The sequence below is a fragment of the Drosophila subobscura genome, chromosome J (assembly GCF_008121235.1).
Source record: "Drosophila subobscura isolate 14011-0131.10 chromosome J, UCBerk_Dsub_1.0, whole genome shotgun sequence".
Classification (NCBI taxonomy): domain Eukaryota; kingdom Metazoa; phylum Arthropoda; class Insecta; order Diptera; family Drosophilidae; genus Drosophila; species Drosophila subobscura.
In genome coordinates, this window is record NC_048532.1 from 2,010,992 (window position 1) to 2,032,118 (window position 21,127).

Consider the following 21,127-nt stretch of genomic DNA (forward strand, 5'->3'; position numbering starts at 1 on the left):
GCGATGCAGCGGCAGCTGTCGCCGAACAGGGCCCGACCCCAATCTGCCACGGTCCGATCCCCTCTTGGCCAATGTCTGGGACGTGATTCGTTTTGGCTCGTGTGGGCTAAGAGAACGCGCGCCAAGTTTTTAGTTACGCGTCGGAACGTATCCGTTGAATAGCTGCCAAAGCGCGCTTAGATGCAGAAACTGGCCAAGAGCCATCGACCAGCAGCGACGGTTAAAGCCCTCTCGCAAAAAAAAATATTTATTGTACCAGAAAAATAAAAGCAAACTTTGGGAACAGGTTCGGAATGTACAAGAAATTTTCACATTTTCCAAAACTAATAAAGTGCGTTATTAATACACATTTCCAGTTTAACTTAATCCTATCAGTGGTCTATGCTTAAGAAAATATCCCAAACAATATCAGGTTTTATTTTTATGCTCACTAACGTGCTCCTCATCAAAACAAACCCAAATAAAAATTTAACAGAACACCCATAAAGTTGTGAAACCCTAAGCTACTTATTTCGCTCGTTAAACTTCATATCACACAAACTTCATTCTTCAAAGAATCGTTTCCATCGGGATAACAATAACCAAACGGAGAAGATCCATAAGTATCTTATCAATGAATGAAAGGCAAACAGCATAAAAATCCACATAAACTAGTGATATCCCATACATACATATGAATGTAAAGTGTTCGACAAGCATATTTTTTTACGAAAAAGAAACAACAGAAACAGCTCACGATCATAAAAGGCTACAATTGCAATATTTAATAGCAATTCAGAGAGAGTGGAATCTATAAGAAACAACAAAAAACCATAAACAAATATTAATCGGAAACACGGAATATACAAAGGAAATGCAGACCTTTCCAAGGTAAGACTCTACTTAATTTATATAAATGCCGGACCTACGAACCTAACAAATCCTAATCGATATTTATGCCAGAGTATAAAGCAAGCCCATGTATGTATATCAAATTAAAAATGCTGAAATGTGAACATCCGAATCAATAATTCTAAAATAGAATGTATCCGCTTACGATCTAGGAAGTTGATAAAATAATTACTGAGAAACACTCCTTAATCGTTAAGGCGCACATGATGAATAGAATCGAAGCCGAGAAGCGGTTTTATAGTTCAGAGTTCAGTATATCTATACACTTATTAATATAACAAATTTCATAGATATCAGGTGCATATTCAGATCTTATTACCCCATCCCTCCCTTAGTAAATATTATACATTAAATCCAGATCGATTTCTTCATAGCCACGAGAAGCGAAATATTTACTCATTTATCATTCAGCAATGTCCCGAAGCCTGTTCATTGCCTAACTAATCTAAAAACATTTTTTAATTTGCATAGCTCAAACAAGATTGGACGGTGGAATTGTAGATTGTAGAATTAAAGGGAGGGTTTGATTTAATTGTTAAATTCAAAACTTTATTTGGCCATCAATTAGGTAAACATTTAAAATGGAAAGAGTACCATACATACAAGCAGAATCAACAGATTTATTTGTTTGGATAATTTCATGATTTTCCTCTCTTATTTTTCTGCCACATCATGGTCGGTTTCTTTGTGGCCCCTCTCGACTGATGTTTACAATTGCTTTCGATTTTCCATTTGAATTAAATCAAGTTCTGTTGCTGCCCTCGAAGGCATTTTAATCATTCAAAGCTGTTTGGTTAACTTAATTTTGATAAGGAGCCTCAAACAACTATGTATAACTCGAAAACTAAACAATATATGTTGAAGAATGTTCAAAGTCAAAACCCCCAAAGAAACGGAATGACGCAATTAGCTCCAATAATAGAAAGAAAATATGTGTATTAATATTTGCTCAAAATTTGTGACAATAATTGGCCAGAAGAATTGAATGTGACGTCCCTTGTGACTCTTCCTTCGACTTTGGAACTGTAGAACAAACAAGAAAATTTGTTAGGGAAAGAGAGTTTAGGTAATACCCGAGGGAAGGCCAAATACAATTGTGTAAATAGAATTTTGTGGAATTATTTTGTGTCTCTTATCGAAGTCAAATAAATGCGAACGGAACAGATGTTATGTGAACCCTATTGTGTAGGCAGCCTATTTATTCAATAACATTAATGTACATACGATTCATTAGACGAGAGAGGTGCTGCTGGCACAGAATTTAATAAATATTCGGTTAAGCTCGAATCCATAGCCATACCTGCATTGCCCTTGACACGAACTTGGCACTGAACCAGCCAAAAGAGAAGGAGCGAAACGATGGTAGGAATCGAGGTAGGGAGTGATGCATTTACGAGGCGATTGTTGCGAGTGTGAAAGTTCTTAATTACAAACATTAGGGGGCCCAGCGGCTTAGGGCCCCGGCAGAAGACGGGGCCCAGCAGGCGGCCAAGAGACACTTTTGAATGGAGGGACTGTGGGATTGGGAATGGGAATGGGAATTGGTACCGAATGGGAATGGCTACGATGCGATACATTTCAACACAAAGTGGAGACACTTAAAGCTCTACCTGAATTGAGATTCTCCGGCTGCAGAGACTCCGCGACGACTCCTCTGGGGTAGAGCAGCGAACTCGTCTTCCAGCTCGGCTCAGCATGTGGCTAAGCCGATCATAATTCTTGTTTGACACACCAACAAACGGATGAACAAATGAACGAGAAGCAGCTACAACAGGGCATGTCTGTTCGAAGGGGGATTGGGGATGGGGTATAGCCCCCGAAACCCAAGTGGCCATCGGGTTAATTTTTACTCCTACTGCGATACAAAAAAAAAGGCTGAGGAAAGAAGCTCTCCATTTGAAAGGCCAGACATAAAATATCTGCTGGGTTATCTATTAAGGCCACTAGATTAACACCTAAGGAATGTATGCAGTGCTCTGCAGGCCCACGCTATAACAGCTTAACGGTTACATATCCGTTACAAATAAATATCAGCTGCATATAGGTTTGTATGTCTACATATACATATGTACATATGTAAATATGTATGTACGTATACTCGTAAGAAAAGAAGAAGCTCTTTGGCTTGCCATATTCACAGCAAATAAAAATATCTGGAGTGCAATTTGTGCACAGCTGGTGGTGCAACCGTCGCCTCAGATGGTGGCCTGTGGTGCACCACTGCACCACTGCACCACCAACTGCAACTGCAACAAAATTACGTGAAAAGGGAAGAGAAACGATACAAAATGAAATGAAAATAAAGGCAGGCAACTTGACAACACAGAAATTTGTTTGCACTCCATAAGGATTACAAATACGAGCATGCGTGTCCCAAGACTCCGCTCCCCTCCCCTGCAGCTCCTTCTTCTGCTCCTCTTTTTCTCATTTTTAAATAAATTTCATGCTTAATACGCATGCCTGAGCAATTTTTACTTTAACACCACGCGGTAATGCCCGGAAGCAGTGCAGATGTCGCCTCGCATAGCGCAACAGAAGTTATTGACCACGAAGCTGTTCATGGGCCGAGAATGCAAATGAACAGAGCTAGAGAGAAAGAGTCAAAGACAGAAAGAGCGAAAGAGAGGGAGAACACTAAGAGAAAACAACAGAGTCGAAAAGATAAAGATGAATGGTCCATGGTCACCTGACCAGTTAATTGTCGTATATTCTGTGGTAGCCATATAATGTGCAGACGGTGAAATTTATAAGCCAAAGGCTGGAATTCGATAAAAACAAGAATGAATGATGTATTCTGTGCAAACCCATGCCAATTATCAGTAAATGCTTTTAAGCGTTTTTTCCTGTTGTTAGGTCATACAAATATAGTACATAGTTATATGATCTTTTAGTTTCTTACTGCGTATTATGTAAATAAAAATAAAGAATCTTTACATGGGGATCAAGGTTATCTGTACATACTCGTAGATTTTAATGTACATATGTATGTATCTTGAAACATAAAAGATAATCATTTTCATTAATAATTAAATATGTAAGCTGTTTTGAGATAGTCTTTCGCAAATAAACTGTAATTAAAATGGCAACAGAAACAGTTGACTTTATTTTTAAATATTTAATATTTCCAAACATCTGCAAGTGTAAAATGTTCCATTCGAAAAAATGCCAAAAGCAATAAATATAAAAGTCGCACTTTAGGAAAATTAAAACAATCAGTAAGCTCTAATTAATCAGAGAAGTCTCGTTTACTTAGTTGTTTTATCAAATTATTACTCTATATTTTCACTTAATACAGATATAATAGAAGATTTAGTTTTTATACCGAAGGGTGGAAGGGCGGAAGGGTGCGGGGCGAAATTTTGAAATACACTTGTAACAGTGGGAGCATACAGAAGTCTGGATGCAAAACTTGGTAGCTCAATCTCTTATGGTCTCTGAGTACTAGGCGCTCATAAGGACGGACAGATGGACGGACAGACAGATATGGCTTTACCGACTCGGCTATTAATGCTGATCAAGAACATAAATAAGTTTTGGGGTCGGAAACGCTTCCTTCAGTGTGTTACATTTTTTCCCCACAAATACAATATACCCTATTTATATAACAATAAGGTACATACATACATATGTATATACTAAATGAGTACGGGGTATAGAAGTTGTGACGCGTAAGAAGCGTCTCACACGTCCCTTCTCGTTATTTTCTCAGAAAGCTTGTTATTGGACAAACTTTCATTGTTACTCTCTTGAGTCTTTCTCGGTTTGCTAGCTAACATAATTGCTTGGAAATATCGCTGCCAAAATCGACAGCCAACCTTCCAGATTTAGTTCAGAACACTCTCTATTCTCCTTTCTATGCAAATATCCACTGCAGATGACACATTTGCCGAGGATAATGCGAGGATGCAAAGAGCAAGGCATACGAGGCATAGAGGCATCGAATAAGTGCTCGCATATGGCATATGTCCTCGGCACGCCCGCACTCGATTGTACTCGAGATATGCTCCGAATCCGAATTCGAATCCGAAAGGGACCATTAAACAAATTGAAAGCGTTTAGCCGGACGCTGGCTTCTTGACCCTTTTCCTCTCCCACCTCACATTTAACACATTAAGGAGGGATCGGGGCATCAAGTGGACCACGTAAAACCCGCTTATAATGCACGCACATGTGGGATTGAAAAGCCCTAAAAGTGAAGCCTATCAACGTTCCCCATCCCACCTCTCACCCACCAAAACAAGCAGTTCGGGTGCAAAAATAAAATACAAAACGAAAAATGGGAAATGGGAAAGAAATGGTTTTCAAGTGCCCGGTCGCATAATGAAAAGGATGGACGACGTCGTCTCCATCTCCGTCTCCGTTCTCGGTGTCGCTGTCGCTGTCGCTGTTGTTGCTGCCGTATGCATCCCACACGGCTTTAAGGGTTGACATTTGGCCCGGACAATGGGCGAGTGGAAAGGTTTCGCATCCAATTTCAGTCGAGTTGAGGTGGTAACCGCCAGCGCGGCTTGCAAGTGGCTCTGGGGCAGGTCCATTGCCATTGCCTTTGCCGGGCCATTCCGCATTGTTTCGCTGACTCCAAAGAATGGGCACAGACGACATACTTTTAAAAGCTCGAATCAATTAGTTAATTGATTAGCAAATATTCTAGGGGAACTGGTAATGAAAATTGTTGCCTGACAAAACAGGAATACACTAATTATGGATAACAGAAAGGGGAAAGATTATGAATTTTGTGGGAAACAAAAACCATTGTCTTAGGAGCGACGGACGATAATTTCTTACATTTGAAGATTGGATGGATTTACTGGCTTTTCTTTCTCTGTTACGGTTGCCACATGGGGCCGACACTTCCTAGGAACAATTCACAAGATCTGCGCAGCAGTAATACTAACCAAATCAAACCAATCCAAACCACCTCAGCTCAACACATAATCTTCTCGACTCTCTGTTACCAGTGCCGGGAATAGCCAGACACATAGCAGCCACAGAGAGGCCACAGCTCCGTCTGCAATATGATGGAACGTCTATCCACACACCTGTCGCTCACCGGCCTATCGCTAGCTCATCCACTACAGAGTCACCTGAGCTCGGTGAGCTCCGGCAGCGGATCGCATCATCTGGGACAATTGGCAGCGGCTGTTCAGCAGCACCACCAGCAGTCCGATCAGAGCCACACCCACGCCCATCACCTGCACTCAGCAGGTCAGCAGTTGGCTCTGGGCCACCAGCACCAGCAATCGCAGCAGCAGCACCATCAGTGCAGCAGCAACAGCAGCAACGGCTCCCCGAACGGATCGAGTGGATTGAGCAGCCTGCATCCCCACTCGGCCCTGCATCTGGCACACCACCACTCCCAGCTCCACCAGCACCATCACTCAGGACAGCTGCAGCAACAACAGCAGCAAACTTCGTCCTCACACGGTCAGCCGGCGGTGTCGTCTGCCTCCTCCCACCACAGCCACAGCCACAGCAACAGCCAGGCTCAGTCGTTGCACCAGCCCCACAGCAACGGCAGCTCGCACTTGTCTGCGGGTGGGGCTACATCCGCTAGCAACCACCACAGCAGTGCCGCACACCACGGATCCGCTTCCAGTGCATCGAGCAGCGTGATGGCCGCCGCAGCTGCCGCCCACTTGCACCACAACTCGCAGGCATCCCCCATAAGCAACTTGCACCAGAACATGGGCACACTCATGAACAGTGGCAGCAGCGCCAGGTGAGCGACAGACTACATTTTCGGGGTTGCCAGACAAACAACTAATTCAAATTTAAATTATTCCCCAGCGATGTATTCTTCAGCCTGATGATCCAGAACACAACTAAGCGCCAGAACGAGGAGCACATCAAACGTCCGATGAATGCTTTTATGGTCTGGTCGCGTCTACAGCGGCGCAAAATAGCTCAGGATAATCCCAAAATGCATAACTCAGAGATATCCAAGAGGCTGGGTAAGTAGGATCCAAAAATGCGTTCATTCTATTGGTTCAAGTGACAATATAAACGATTTTTTATTATGTTTTATCGCCAGTTACTCGGGCAAGTCAAAAGTATTTGTAGTCCTTCATCTGACATAATTGAAAATGTATCGCTTACGTTCCTGAGGAGCAAGTTCCATTCCCCATGCAAATCGATAGTCTTTTGTGTACCCAAGGTGGCTCAATTGCCTCCTTCAAAGCTGTTGTTTCCAGAATGCTAAGCTCGGCTCACTACAATTTTTATATTTTTTGGCTGTTGTTGTTGTGCGTGTAACACAAACCACAAGAATCTTGGCTATCTGGTGGCAACATTTTGCCCTCGAAATGGATATAATCTGAAGACAAAGGATGAGGCAATACAAAACGAAATTAAAATGCGGCACACGACCTGCCAATCTCTCGCACCCACTCACCATGGTATGGTGTCTCTCGCTCCATCTTCCTGCCTCTCCTTCTCCTTCTCCATCTCTTTATCATTATCTGTACCTGCATCTGTATGTGTATGTGTATGTGTGGTGTGTCTGTATGTGTCGACCTCTTATGCAAGTTAAACTAATCAACGTAATACTGTACTGTACAATGACAATGACAAACCAAAACTCCCGCCTCAACTCCGGTACTCAGCGCAACTGTCAAAAGTGACAAGCGGCTGTCAAACAATGGAGCAGGAAGAGCGGCAGGCTACCAGCCACGAGGCGGAAGCTGTTGATTATGGCTGGAAGAAGGGGTTCCGTTTGGGACTGGGATTCCCACAAGATGAGTATGCCACCCACCCGCTGAAGTTCGCCAAATCACGGCCCTGGCCTCTTGAGGGCTTTGTCTCGCCCCGCTTAACTAGTTGCAAAGTTAAGTAGTTTATTCTTCGGATCGAGAGCGGGGAGAGCTAATCCCGGGCTGGTCTAGGCCTTATCGTGTCTTGGGTCTTTGGGCGTGCATTTTTCGGGCAGTAAATTCAATTTCAATCCGACACGTGGCAAGTGACAGGCAGGAGAGTTCTTTAGCATAACAATGGCTGGGCTGGCTCTAGACTACCTTTTTGATCAGCTCATGCATATTATATGAGAATCGAAGCTGCTGTTCTGTTCTGGCCTGGTCTGTGCTGCACTAATCAGTTCTGTGGATGCTGTCATAACAGCGATAGAGGATGGAAAATCCAACTCATCCGCATCCTCAGCGTCATCGATTTCATCTTGGATCATTTTTCTGGAAATTTGTATACAAAAACTCCACGGCGGGTGCCTTTTTCCAATCTTCCACTGAAGCACTTGTTAAATGATTTTTTCTTGCATTTTTATTTAACCATTGTTTGGGCCAAAACAATAGCAAATTAAATGCGACTCACTTGCCATTCAGTTGAGCGAACCAAAGAGCAACAGCGGGAGGAAGTTCGCTGCATTTGAAGCATTTAAACAAAAGGGGTTGGCTCTGGTGGGAATTCCCCTTATTCCTTTCAGGGAAATAGCTTTTTAGACATGGAACCTTCTCCAATTCCCCTTGTCTAAGGGTTTATGTACACATATCAACGAGAAGAAGAAAACTTAAATACAATTTAGGAAGCAAACTTGAATTTCGAATTATTTTCGGTTTTCCTTGTGTTCGGTTTGAAAGCTTTGTTAGCTCTTCAAATATTTCTTTTTATTCTGCTTTTTTGGCAAATCCATTATGCGAATTGACAATTCACTCCCTACCTCCTCTTTGCTGTGTAATATTTGCTGTCAGTTTCAGTCTTTGTTAAGTTTGTTTAGAGAGAGAGAACGAATGGGAGAAGGGCTCTCAAAATTCTTTTGTTGCAAAGGTGGAAAGTGGGACAAAGTGAACCAGGGACAGAGAGCTGGATTGGCATCGACAAGGTTTTGTAAAAATAGAATCTAACAGTGTTCCAAAATTGTTTTGAAGGCGTTACATAGTACATAAATGTATGAAAATACACACATATACATACATACATATGTATGTACATCCATACATACATACATATATACAATATTGACTGAGATATTCATTTTAAGTTTCGTAATAAAATAATAAACTATAACAAATCTAAGAGGTAAATAGATACAGGAACATTTATAAAAACACGTGAATACATATGTACATACATATGTACATACATAGAATTACTTATTTAACAAGAGAACAAATATGGCCACAAATATTGCTATGAATAAAATATCCCTTGCTCCTTTACCACCTTTCTCTGTTCTCCTCATTCACTTGCTTTCACTCAACTTGGCACTTCTTCTAAGCCATTAATAATGTCGAGGACAATTTTGAAAACTTTCATTACACCACAAAACCGAAACAACAATTTATTAAATCAGCAAATAATGGGAGTGCAGAATGTCAGAGTTTTAGCACTTGAGAAAAGTTGAGTTGAGGCCAGCATTCAATTAAATGAATAATTCAGCAGCCACAAAAGCAACGAAAAATTGTGCTCATTATGAGAAATTGCCAAACAGAAAAAGGCACAAAAGTGGGCGGAAAAGGAGGAAGAGTAAAAAACTGTGCCCTAGACAAAGGCGCCACAAAAAATGGCGGCGCGAAAGTTACTTTTTCACCAAACACACATACAGGAAAGAAAGAGACAGAGAGCAATGGTTAGTGTGTGTGTGAGACGAGGGTGTGCGTGGGACAGAGAAAGACAGGCAGAGAGAGAAGGACTGGCAACTGTGGAGAGGCCTCTTCAGGCGCAGCCTCCGACGCCGTTACCGTCACCGCCACCGTTTGCCGCCGGCGATGCCATTTATTTTATTATACAAAACAGAAACAAAAACAAAGCCCAACAAAAGATGCAACAAAAACGGGCAGAATTAAAAAAAAAAAATGTGAATGAGAAGGAAAAAACTTCAACAACAACGAAGTGAATGTTATAGAAAACAATTCTGTGTTGAGCCCGGGCTTAATTGAAATTGTAACTGTCATTAATTACTGTCTGGAAATTTGAATTACCAACAACAACAGCAGCATCCGAAACAAAAGGCGACAACAGCAATAACAACAGTCAGATCTTTGCGGAAAATGTATGTACCTTTAATATGTAGGAACTCAAATACCAGTTATGGACGTAGAAGCCTCTGGAAGAAAATCTTTGCCAAAACTGATATACATAGGTATTTGCCAATCGACCGATTTCCAAAGATACTTATCAAAAGATCCTTCCTGGGAGTCTAGCTATGTACATATGTATGTGTGTACATTCATACATATGTATGTATGTATGTACATATGTATATAAAACCTCTTTTACAAACTTTTTTTTTTTTTTTTTTTTTGTATTTCCTCAATAATTGAAAAACCTGTCAAATCCGCATTCTTTATTTTGTTTAATCAAAGCTGCTGCTCCTTCTTTCGTTACTGCCTGTTCCTGCGGGAATATTAAATAATGCCAAACAATGTAAAAAGAGAGCTAGATGAATGAACAGTTAGACTGACTGAACGACTGAATAAATGACTGCCTGAACGGAACAATGGCAAACTCGTGGCAGAAGAAGAGACTTGGCTTTGGAGCACAAAAGGTTGAACTCTCAAGCCTTTTTGCTTCTCTGCCTAAACCCCTCCGATGCTTCAACCATCGAGAACCTTTTGTTGCACAATAAAATGCAAACAATTGATTAGTTTGAAATTGGAAAAGCTTTCGAGAAAAGGTCTGGAGGGGTGAGTGGGCGTGAAGGTTACGCCGCCGCTGCCTTTGCAATTGACAGGTGTGTGGCTGTGTGGATTTGTGTCTGTGGGGCTATACACAAACGGTGCCCTCTTAATTACAGTACGCTCAATCAAGAGCAAAAACAAGCGGAACAAATAAGGGGCAATTTTTTTGAAAGGGACCAGTCACGACCAGCATCAAGAGGTCCAAAAGGGTAAGTCGATGTTATCGGCTTAGTATACATACATATGTACATGTGTAAAGGACAAGAAATATGTCGAACACTTCAATTATGGTAATAGTGTTACAAATTTAGTTCGGAAATAAAATATAATTATTATTTTAATATGTAACCGTTCATTGTACTTATGTATCTAATCATATTAAACTTGACCATTTCTATCCTCTTTTCAATTCAATACATTTGAATATTTGTCACATTAAGTTAAGTGCATTTTTTTCTAGTCTAACAAGTTTACGCATTTTCCAACACATCGAAATGTCCAGCCAAGATTTTAACCTTTCGGCTCACATTTCTGCCACACAAAAGCTAAGTAAATAAAACAAATTTCGACTGGTCAAACAACAGAAGGAGGAAAATTCCCAGTCTCCCAAAGCATTAAATTGCTGGACAAACAGTTGAATCGCTCTCCATGTTATGAGTGCGCCCCGAGCAGAGCAGAACAGAACAGAACAGAACAGAAGCAAAGTAATCCCATAAGTAGCCCGATTGTGTCCCAATGTGTGAATGTGGGACAGGAACATGTAGTTGGTCAACACACGTACAAAATTATGTACATATGTGTAAAGTGTAGCTGCAGAGCCCAACATAAACTGTAAATTGCAATTGGAGCCGGTGGCGGTTAAATATTTGCTCTGTGGGTTAACGTGCAGCATTTTCCAGGCCGGAAAAACTTGTTAATTGAACCAGAATTGTACCAGAAACAGCCTCGGTAAGGTTGCAACATTTTGCTACTTATGGCTTGTTTTTCCTATCAATTATTACGCCAGTCAACGCACCAGACAAACGGATGGGGATAGGGAGAGACCGAAACTCCTCCCCGTCCACAGCTTTCTTTGTGCAATATTTGGTCAAGGGGCGCCAACATCATAGACATTGGACAAACATAGACATTGTCATTGTCATCCTTTTGTGGGCTTACTCGTAGTTTATTCAACTGCTCAACTTGTAGATGTTTTCCATGCCGTAGCGTACCCTCTGCTTGTGTCTTGTTTATTATAACGTCCAGTGCACCATTCAACTCTTGTTACCCGCTCCCCAGGCTGGCATTCTCTTGAAGGTGTCGCACACAGAAGGAGAGCACCGAGAAGTTGCTCATTTGATGGGCTGAAGGCACTTGGCACTGGACAGGGGACAGGAGACTGGGACGCTATCAATGTATCTATAAATTAGTATTTTACCATTATGAGTGGTTGGCCAGGGGGAGTCGGGAGATTCTGGCTGTACAATTGAGCTTTTGTATTGGGCCTTTTGTTATAGTTTTTGTTGCCTTATCTGACTTGTTGTGGGTCCCTGTGTGGGCCACAGGCAGAGCCAGAGCCTGAGCCTGAGTCTGACACTCGTTTCATTTCGTTTCCTTCTTGGCTATAAAGGGAGCTGTCACAACAATGTGTGTTGTAAGTACATATCTCCCATGTGTGCATCTTTGTATTCACACATGTGTGGCACTATTCTGGCTTTGTGTCTGCCTGACAAGCCACTAAAATTACACGTTATAACTAATTAGCGAATTGTCCCTGTCCCCTGCACACCCAGCTGGCCGGCAATTTATCAACTAATTTATATACAATATGTCCAAATTTTCTTGGATTTTCTTTTGTGATTAGGGAACGACGTTTTCGTTTAAGAAGATTACAGTGGATGATAAGTGTGTTTACTTAGTTTTCCATTAAATATATAATATTTTTCTATACAATAGGGATATTCTATAGTAAATGTAATAGAAATATGTTTTAGCACGATCAATTGGTTTTTCAGAACGGAATTCAACCATAATTTCTCCAAAGCTCTCATCCCGACCCCCAATCTCGTGGCAATAGACTCCTACCATGACCCCATGCCCATTGCGTTATCTTTCCCTCCCTCACTTCAGACTTCGTATGACACATGTCATTATAATATTTTACATTAACTTGAAAACATTTGCAATTTCCACACACACACAGCATGAACCGGAGCTGGGATATAAGCTCCGTAGGTCTCCAAAAGCTACCCTGTGTGCCACTTAAATATACATATACATACATAAGTATGTATGTTCTTATCTGTTTGATTGTGTGGCACGTGTATCTATGTATGTATGTGTAAACGTCCCAGCCAACGCCCTCAAGAAGGATCTGCGCTGTGCTCGACCGACCCCTATCCGAAATATTCCGAATAATGAAGGCAACCCAAAACCACCTGCTGGGGCCAACACAAGCTCGTCAGAATCGAATGGAACTAAAGGCAGGCAAGAATGGTGGGGAAAGAGACGGATAGATAGGGTTAGAGGGAGATAGGCTGAGGGTGAGACAAGAGAAAACTGAACTGACAACGACATTGTTGGTTGTTGTTATCCTTCTTCAACAGACAAGACAAGTTTTTGGCCCCAAGCCCCAAGTAGGGAACTATGTTTATGTTTGACAGCTTCTCGTGAGTGCACTTCGATTGTTGCCAGCATTTGACAAGAGCATTGAGTGTTGTCTGTCCCCAATCCCCCTAAACCAAATGTTACTAATGGATTAACGAGCCCCATTTTAAACGAAATCCCTTCCAGGGGCAGAGTGGAAGTTGCTTACAGAGGAGGAGAAACGTCCGTTTATCGATGAGGCCAAACGTTTGAGGTAAGTTTTGGACATGTGAAACAGAGTATCTGTCATTTCAAAGAATATTCGGTGTTTAGAGCCATGCACATGAAGGAGCATCCGGACTACAAGTACCGGCCGCGACGCAAGCCCAAGGCCCTAAGACGCGATGGGTATCCATATCCGATGCCATATCCATCGGTGCCCGTGGAGGCACTACGCGCCGGTAAGTGAAATTTATTCAATTTGAAATTGAATCAGATTTAACTGATCAAATTAAAGAAATTCTTAAACTGGATCAAACGAGAACAGATTTCTGTTGCGTGTGATAAACTAGAATCAAAAACCCTATTCTTCCTGTCAATAAGCTTAAAGCTGGGAGAAATGCCACCCCACAATCACCCCTTCCATGACCCTTGAAAATTCATCAAGCAAAGCACAAGCTGAGCGAAAATAATAAGCGGGCGAGTTTTATGAGCTCTCGACTTAAGACAAATGCAAATGTGACACGATACGAGGGGAGCAACCAGCAACCAGCAACCAGCACCAACCAGAAACCAGCAGTCTATGACAAACTATCCCCAACTCCAGCCAGAACCGCGTGGAACCAGGAACCACCCATCTGACTGCCTGACTGACAAACTGTGAAGTCATCATCCTGGCTTAACAACTCATTCGAGTGATGGGCTGGGAGGCGGCAGGAGACCCGAACAGGGAAGAACCACCAGAGCTGAGCATAAGTTTCCATTCATGAGGTTCCCTGCTCATGAATGGTGGGTGGGGAGGAGTGGGTGGTGTTTGTAGTTTATGCTGTTGGTTGGAGGTTTTAAATTAGCATTTGTCACGTTTTTTAGTCGTTCACCCTGTCCATGCCACCGTCCTGGCCTCACAATTCGGAGCAATTTTCTCGGTCTAAGCGTGCGCATTGCCTGATCCTTTCTGCCCTGCTCCTTTCTGGGCCAGCATGATTTATGCCCAACGGAAATGATAATAAAAATGGTAGGAAATGCGTAATAAATAAACCGAATTAGTCTGTTTAGTCTGTTTGCGCTTCCCCACCAATGCACTACATCCCTTTATTGGATATAATGGGATATGGGCTTAGACGCCAGCCAGAGAGTTCAACCAACTGTGGAATTAGCCAAACATAACGTATGTAATATGTAGTTCTATTAAACTAGGGAAAATTTAAAATGGAATAAGGTCTATTATTGGATTTAATTGGCTTTTCCTTGTTCCTTGAATGAATATTTATAAGACAAATAGCCACGTTTTATTATTGACCAGCGTAAACGTACGTACATATTCTTATTTGTTTAATGTCCAATCATTAAATGGAGACTTGAGCAGTATCCAAGATATCCCACAAAATAATATGGGGCTTCCGTTCGGTAAAAAACAAATATCCACGACAATGGAGCAACTACCTAATCCGCTGTTATAATAATAACAATGGTGGTGGCGTCCGAAACCGTCGCTACTTCAAATTTTCAATGAGTTGAAAATAATTATTTCGGAAACAGTGAAACTTTGTTGTCTAAGCGAATTTAATTGCTTTTCTTGGCCGCCTCGAAAAACTCTTTCAATCAAACCCGTAGCGCCATCAATGAAATAAATTTGGTTGTTTCTTCAATAAGCGGCGCCTGCAATTATCAACTTGTGCATGAAAGGCCAAGAGAGCAGCTGGACGACTACCGTTTAGGGCAATTGATAATGAGTGCCGTTCAGAGAGTATCTATCAGATACGTGGATACACGCACTCACTCTTTCCCTCTGTGGCCGGTCTCATCCTCCAGTAAAATAGCTGATTCAGCGTACAATTAAATGGCGACCACTAAAGAAAAAATTTGTACTTAAAAGAAATGAAAGAGTTGATCGAACAAAGGGCGCAAATATTTCGAGTGGCAATTATTTTTGAACTTAAACTCACACCAAGGGGAGTCTATAGCAGCCATTGTACAGTGGACAAGAGACAAAATACTTTGATAGAAACTTCAATTGATTTTACATTTTAGTATTTACTTTATACGTTATACCCTATACCACATTCTCATTAAGTTAAAGTCTCTTAGAGTGAGACGCATTTCACTCCAACACTTCTTCGATCTTGGCACCACTGTGCATCTATGCACAGTGATAATCGTTGTAAACTCTTTTTCTTTCACTCGCCGCACCGAACCCGAGTCCAAATCGAGCCGAGCCGAGCCGAGCTCATCTCATCTCATCTTATCTCTGGTTGTTTGCTTCACTTGCAGGCATTACGCCCGGTTACTTCGCTCCCGGTCCCACAGCGGCTGCATATCACCTGGGCAGCCATCTCAGCCAGACATCGACGCCGACCACGACGCAGGTGAGTCTCTTTCTCTCTTTGCCACCCCCCCCCTTGCCACACCTGTCCCTGGAACACTGGGACACTCTCAAGTGCCAGCACGTCCATCAAAAATGCTGAACGGTAGCGGAGACCAATTAAAGCTACGAGTGTGAGTATGAATACTCGCGGAGCGTACATCGATGAATGGGATGGAGGGAGAGGCGATAGCGTTTGCCCTGGGCCGCCTTAATAACATAATTACAAACTCCTACGGCTGACGCCCACTTTAAAAGGTGGAAAAATGCGGTCCGGTGGCCGTGACTAAGCGCAAGCCGGAGGCATCCAGGCCCAATTGAGTTTTCTGACATGTCATGCCAAAGGATTTGGCCACAGCCAGTTGTCATTACATGTTTAGCGAAACGGGGTTCCCCTTTATGGCGATAAACAAGGGCAGGCAGGCAGTAACCAGGAGCAAAAACAAACAGAGCAGGACAGGTGTGACAGGACTTATGATCGAGCTGAAATGTCCTGAAAGTGGAACTGTTTTAGTCAGACCTCTGGGGCAGCTGCTAAGACTAGCTCCAGCTTAGAGGCTCCCTCCTCGTCCAGGTGGTCAGCCACACAGCCCCCTCAACACCCATTAAAATGCATGACTCTCGCTAGCCATTGTCCGCACTGTTCAGGGGCAAGTATGTAATTCTGAGGCAGAAGCCTATTTGACTCCGTGATTGATGTGGCGTTGAAGATGCGATTCGATGCGGGTGTTGAAGGCCTGGCATTAACACTAATAATAACACACCGCACGTCGCTCCTCGACCATAATAATAGACTAAGTTTAAGCCAAACAAAATCTTGATTGAATGATGGAGGATGGAGGATGGAGGATGGCTGGGAGCCTCCATATCTTGTACGAAACTTCATAGTAGGCGGTGACCAAATCCCTGACAGGGCAAATTGCTGACAGCATTCCTTCAACTATTGTTCACAGGCTTTCACTGTACTAGAGGCGCTCTAGCGGTGGGAGATGAAAGAAATGCCCAACAAATAAGAGAGACAAACAAATAAGTAAGCTTCTGACAGTAAAATAACTGGCAACTGGCACTTGGGACCTGGCACACGGCTTTCCGATCAGCAGGAATTCCAAGCTGAAGCCCAAGCATCAGAGGCATAGTTGGTGAGACGATCGCATATCCAATGTATGGTCTATCCTTGAGGGTTTTTGTGCACCTTGGGAACATCACCCGTGTGGTTGTTAGCTGCAATTAACTGATACACTTCCTACATCATTAACCATCGCAGGTATTCCGTAAAACTTCCTATGCGTGTATCACTCACTAAATATATGTAGATATGTTCTTATACATACTTGTATGCGAGATAAATAGAGCAAAGGACTCCCTCTCCAATTGAAGTGCAATGTTGACACAGCTGACACAAAATCCCTGACCAAACACCGAGTGACATCGCACTGCACACCTGCTCGACAACACAACACAACACACATGACATAACCCACTCAGACATAACCGGGCTCTAAATCAATTAACTGAACCCACAGAGCCGAGACAAACGAAATGTCCACAGTAACAGCAAGGCATCAAAATATTTACGAATCCACATTAATTCCCAATTGGGTGCAAATCAAATCAAATTGTAATCCAAAACGCTCTCGGCACACAAGCTCGAGCACCGAGTTGGGGAACCCTGCGACGAGGAAGAGGATGACGAGGACGATGAGGATGAGGATGAGGATGGTGATGATGATGTGTTAACAACATAATTATAGCCCAGAGCAAAGTGTTCTGCAGAAAGGGGAGCGCAACGCAGCACAACCCCTCGCCATGGCCATGGGCATGGGCATGGGATGGCATGGCATGGCTTGGCAGCAACCACTCAAAACAAAACGGAAATGAAGCGAAACAACCCTCAGATGTGCTTAGTACCCGTTTACATTCCCATTCCGAATCTTCCATCAGCATCAGCATCAGCACCAGCATCGGAAAAAGCAGCCGTTGAAGAATAACTAGCAACTGGTGTAGCAATGAAAAACGTATTGCAAATCAAATAAAATTAAATTGAGATGGTTTCGGTTTGCCTGGGGTTTGTGTGGCGGGGGAGGTTCAGAAGGGCTGGGCTGGGCAGCCAGGGGTTGTTGTCGTCCACAATTAGTTGGTCAAATAAAGCCACAAAAGTGTTGAGCAATTTGCACTAATCCCAAGGTTAACCCAATCCAGATCTTTGAGGTTTACTCTGAGAAAGTGGCGAATACTTGCAGCATGCTCGATGGGGTTACTATAGGAGCGCAACATGTAACAAATAATGAGGATATGTTGTCTGGAAATGTAATGTAAAATGGAACATGGCGTTCATGTTGTTCATTGGAACGAATCAATGTTACAACAGCACAAAGTTTACCATTGGGGAGGAGATAAGGTCGGGTACCATAAGTGATTAGTTTGCTTGGAGCTTCCGTCTGGGACTCTCATCACTAAATACACCAAAAATGTAATTTATTTATTTAACATTTATCACATTATCAGGCCACCCTCTCCGGACAGATGGACAAGTTCGCCCTGGAGAGGAGCTCGTATCTGAGCAACGCAATGAGCAATGCGGGCAGCCAGGCAAGTGCTGCCGCCTACAGCGCCTACCTGGACCCCAGTGTTCTGACCAAGGCCTACTTTGACTCCAAGATGTACCAGGATCGGGCGGCCAATTATGCCTTCGACATATCCAAGATCTACGGAGCCCAGCAGCATGCGGCAGCCCATCACCAGCAGCAGCAGCAGCAACAGCAGCACCAGCAGCAGCTGCTAATGGCAGGCAGTGCCGGTGGAGGTGGAGGCGGAGGAGGCAGTGCCGGCTCCCACAACAACAACAGCAGCAGCGGGCTGGACGAGCGCGACGCCACGCCCCAGCTGGAAGGAGGCGGTGGCGGCGGTAGCATCGTAGTGGAGGCCAAGCCCCATCTGCACTCGCCCAGCGACGTGGGTCTCGACTACGCTCAGTACGCCCAGCAGTATGGCGGGCAGCTGGCCAGCGTGGCGTCCGTGGGAGCTGGCGGTGGAGTAGGCGTCACGACATCGTCTGGCGGGGCAGCAGGTGGCGGCAGCGCAGGTGCAGCCGCCGCGGACTTTCGACGGCCTCTGACGGTGATCTTCTGACCACCATCCTCCAATGGCAGCGAGGAGTTGAACTTGTCTATGACTTAGGGAAGAAGGATATTCGTGCCGAAACTCGAAGCCCGGAAATGCGATCCGAAAAACGAGAGATTAAAGTTAAACCTAGCCAACATTTACCGTTAAGTCAGTGAAGTGGAGATCAAGAGAGAGAGAGAGAGAGAAAGAGAGAAAGAGAGAGGGAGCTAGCAAAGATGGAGAAAATAAAAACAAAACAAAACCAACAACGAGCGGTGCAATTTTTTATGTTTTAAACGCAGATCGAAGTGCATAGCATAAATTTAAACTTAATAATAAATGTATTTAAATTCTACACACTCACACACACGCGAAAAACCGACAACACACACACAAAAACGTAATCTACATTAAATACAGAAAAAGAGCAAAGCAAAACAAAGAAAAACAAAACAAACAATTTCTCAAAAAATGCAACAATAAAAGGCGCATTGTCATAAGCAGCGAAATTACATGATTATCTGGTGTGGTTCGCATTTAATCTAAGATGTGCAAAATGATGAAATCAAAATCCAAATTTACTCTGGGGTACTCTCTTATGGAATTTACAATTGGCGGGCATCATCTACTCAGTATTTTTTTGATTAGAATTATCCTTCTCTTGGAACCTTCATCACTAGACGAAGTTTTTGTTTATCGTCCTGGCGTGCTGTAATATTTGCACAAATCCAGCCTTCATCAAGTTGCTGAGAAAATTGTTGTTCTGAAATGTGATTTTTAATTAATTGCAGTCCCCACGCTGCATCCACTTTCGCAGGGAGACGAGCGGCTGCAGGTTAATTGCGGAAAGGTTGTTATTGGTTGAAAAGTGTTTTGAGGGGGGATGGGATGGCGTGAGGAGCTGCAGAGTGGGTGGGCTAAACGCTTCCTAATGAGGGCAACTTCCGGCCAATCAGGTTGACAAAACCCACCAATGCGTACTCTGATTGCTCAAGAATCCGTGTTAACTTAACTGCAACTTAACGCGGCTGACTTAAGAGGCAAAACGAAGGGAATTACCGTCCACTAATTAGTGAGTGCGCAAAAATGCAAGTGAACTTAATTAATTTTCCGCTCTTATGCGCCTCGGCATCGTCAATAGAATTAGCGAGAGGAGAATGAATACATAAAACTTTGACTTCTTGGACAAGATATGCATTAGAGACGCCTATTCGGTGGAAGTTATGCCCAGAGAAGGCGGTACGGTTAGCGGGAAACGTTCAAAAGGGCGCAGTTCATGACATTTTTATGTCTGTCTGGCAACTCAGCTGCTTACATAGCGCTGCCAGACCAGATTCTGGAGAAGTAGTGCTGCTCTTCTGCAGTAGGTGGCGCTTTGGCAGCCTCCACACATGAGATTCATGCTGGCCAGCTTTTGTCATAGTATATGAATATAGTATACACCAACATATGTTTAATGAATTTTATGCGTCTATGAAATTCCATTTTTAGGTATGTTCAATAATATAGGTTACTATTACTATTACTATACTATGTTTTTCAAATGTTCCTTGAGGAAAGCTCATGTCCCACACATATTATGGCATTAGTGTTCTATACAATAAATAAATAAATAATAATATATAATTTAATATATATAATGTAAATAAATAATACAGCAAATAAATGAAATTCAATTTTAAAATTATTGTTAAAGGAATATGATTTTCTCTCTCAACTCTATTTCTTTAAATCAAGTACGTTTTCTCTTGAAGATCTTAATATTTCCCGCCAAGTACTTTGAAATTCTATTTCGAAAATAAATACTTTTAATACTTTTTCCGACTTTTTACCGTTTTCAACTTTTAACCAATCAGAATTGTTTTTCCTGTTTGCGCTCTCTTTCTCTCCTTTCGCTTTTTAAAATGTTGCAGCGCTCTCTCACTCTCCAAATAGAATTTAGATTTTGGATTTTGGTCTAAATTATGCCTTTTGGTCTGATCTTTGTGGTGGCTTTGAACAGGATACAGTTTAAGAAATGCTTGGAAAATTTCATGGAAATTTCTTGGAAACCTCAGCCTTAAATCAATGAAATAAAAAGTCAATCTGTGTTGCACATTTACATCAAAGAAATGTTGCAGGTTATAGATCGATATACATACATATGTATGTGCATAAATAAAATTAGAAAAGGTTAAAAACTTGTCAGTCTAAGATAGAGTCGTTATTATTGTTTGAGAGCTGCTGTGAAAATGATATATTAATATTAATTTTGGGAATGACAAGCAACAAATTGTCAAATACGTAACAATCCATTCCCATGCACGAAGCGTTATGCATTTTTGTTGGTTGACCATTTAAATTTAATCTTAATTTGTATACA

General features: G+C 42.5%; 1 protein-coding gene across 2 annotated transcripts; it reads left to right on the forward strand.

The window, feature by feature from the left end:
* Nucleotides 1-363: 363 nt before the first annotated feature.
* On the forward strand, nucleotides 364-19,149 carry LOC117894154 (transcription factor Sox-1). Of its 2 annotated transcripts, XM_034801051.1 has the most exons (7): nucleotides 364-870; nucleotides 5,850-6,610; nucleotides 6,679-6,842; nucleotides 13,290-13,356; nucleotides 13,416-13,543; nucleotides 15,573-15,667; nucleotides 18,169-19,149. In XM_034801051.1, the coding sequence occupies exons 2-7, from the start codon at nucleotides 5,907-5,909 to the stop codon at nucleotides 18,790-18,792; spliced, it is 1,782 nt and encodes a 593-aa protein (XP_034656942.1). In that variant the 5' UTR covers nucleotides 364-870; nucleotides 5,850-5,906; the 3' UTR covers nucleotides 18,793-19,149. The 2 variants fall into 2 exon arrangements, with proteins under 2 accessions (XP_034656942.1, XP_034656941.1); XM_034801050.1 differs by lacking the exon at nucleotides 364-870 and having other exon boundaries at nucleotides 5,805-6,610.
* Nucleotides 19,150-21,127: the final 1,978 nt, after the last annotated feature.

Coding starts and splice junctions, on each gene's coding strand:
- LOC117894154 (XM_034801051.1), top strand. CDS start 5,907: ATGATGGAACGTCTATCCACACACCTGTCGCTCACCGGCCTATCGCTA. Junction 13,544..15,572: donor CGTGGAGGCACTACGCGCCG/GTAAGTGAAATT, acceptor CTTCACTTGCAG/GCATTACGCCCGGTTACTTC. Junction 15,668..18,168: donor CGACGCCGACCACGACGCAG/GTGAGTCTCTTT, acceptor TCACATTATCAG/GCCACCCTCTCCGGACAGAT.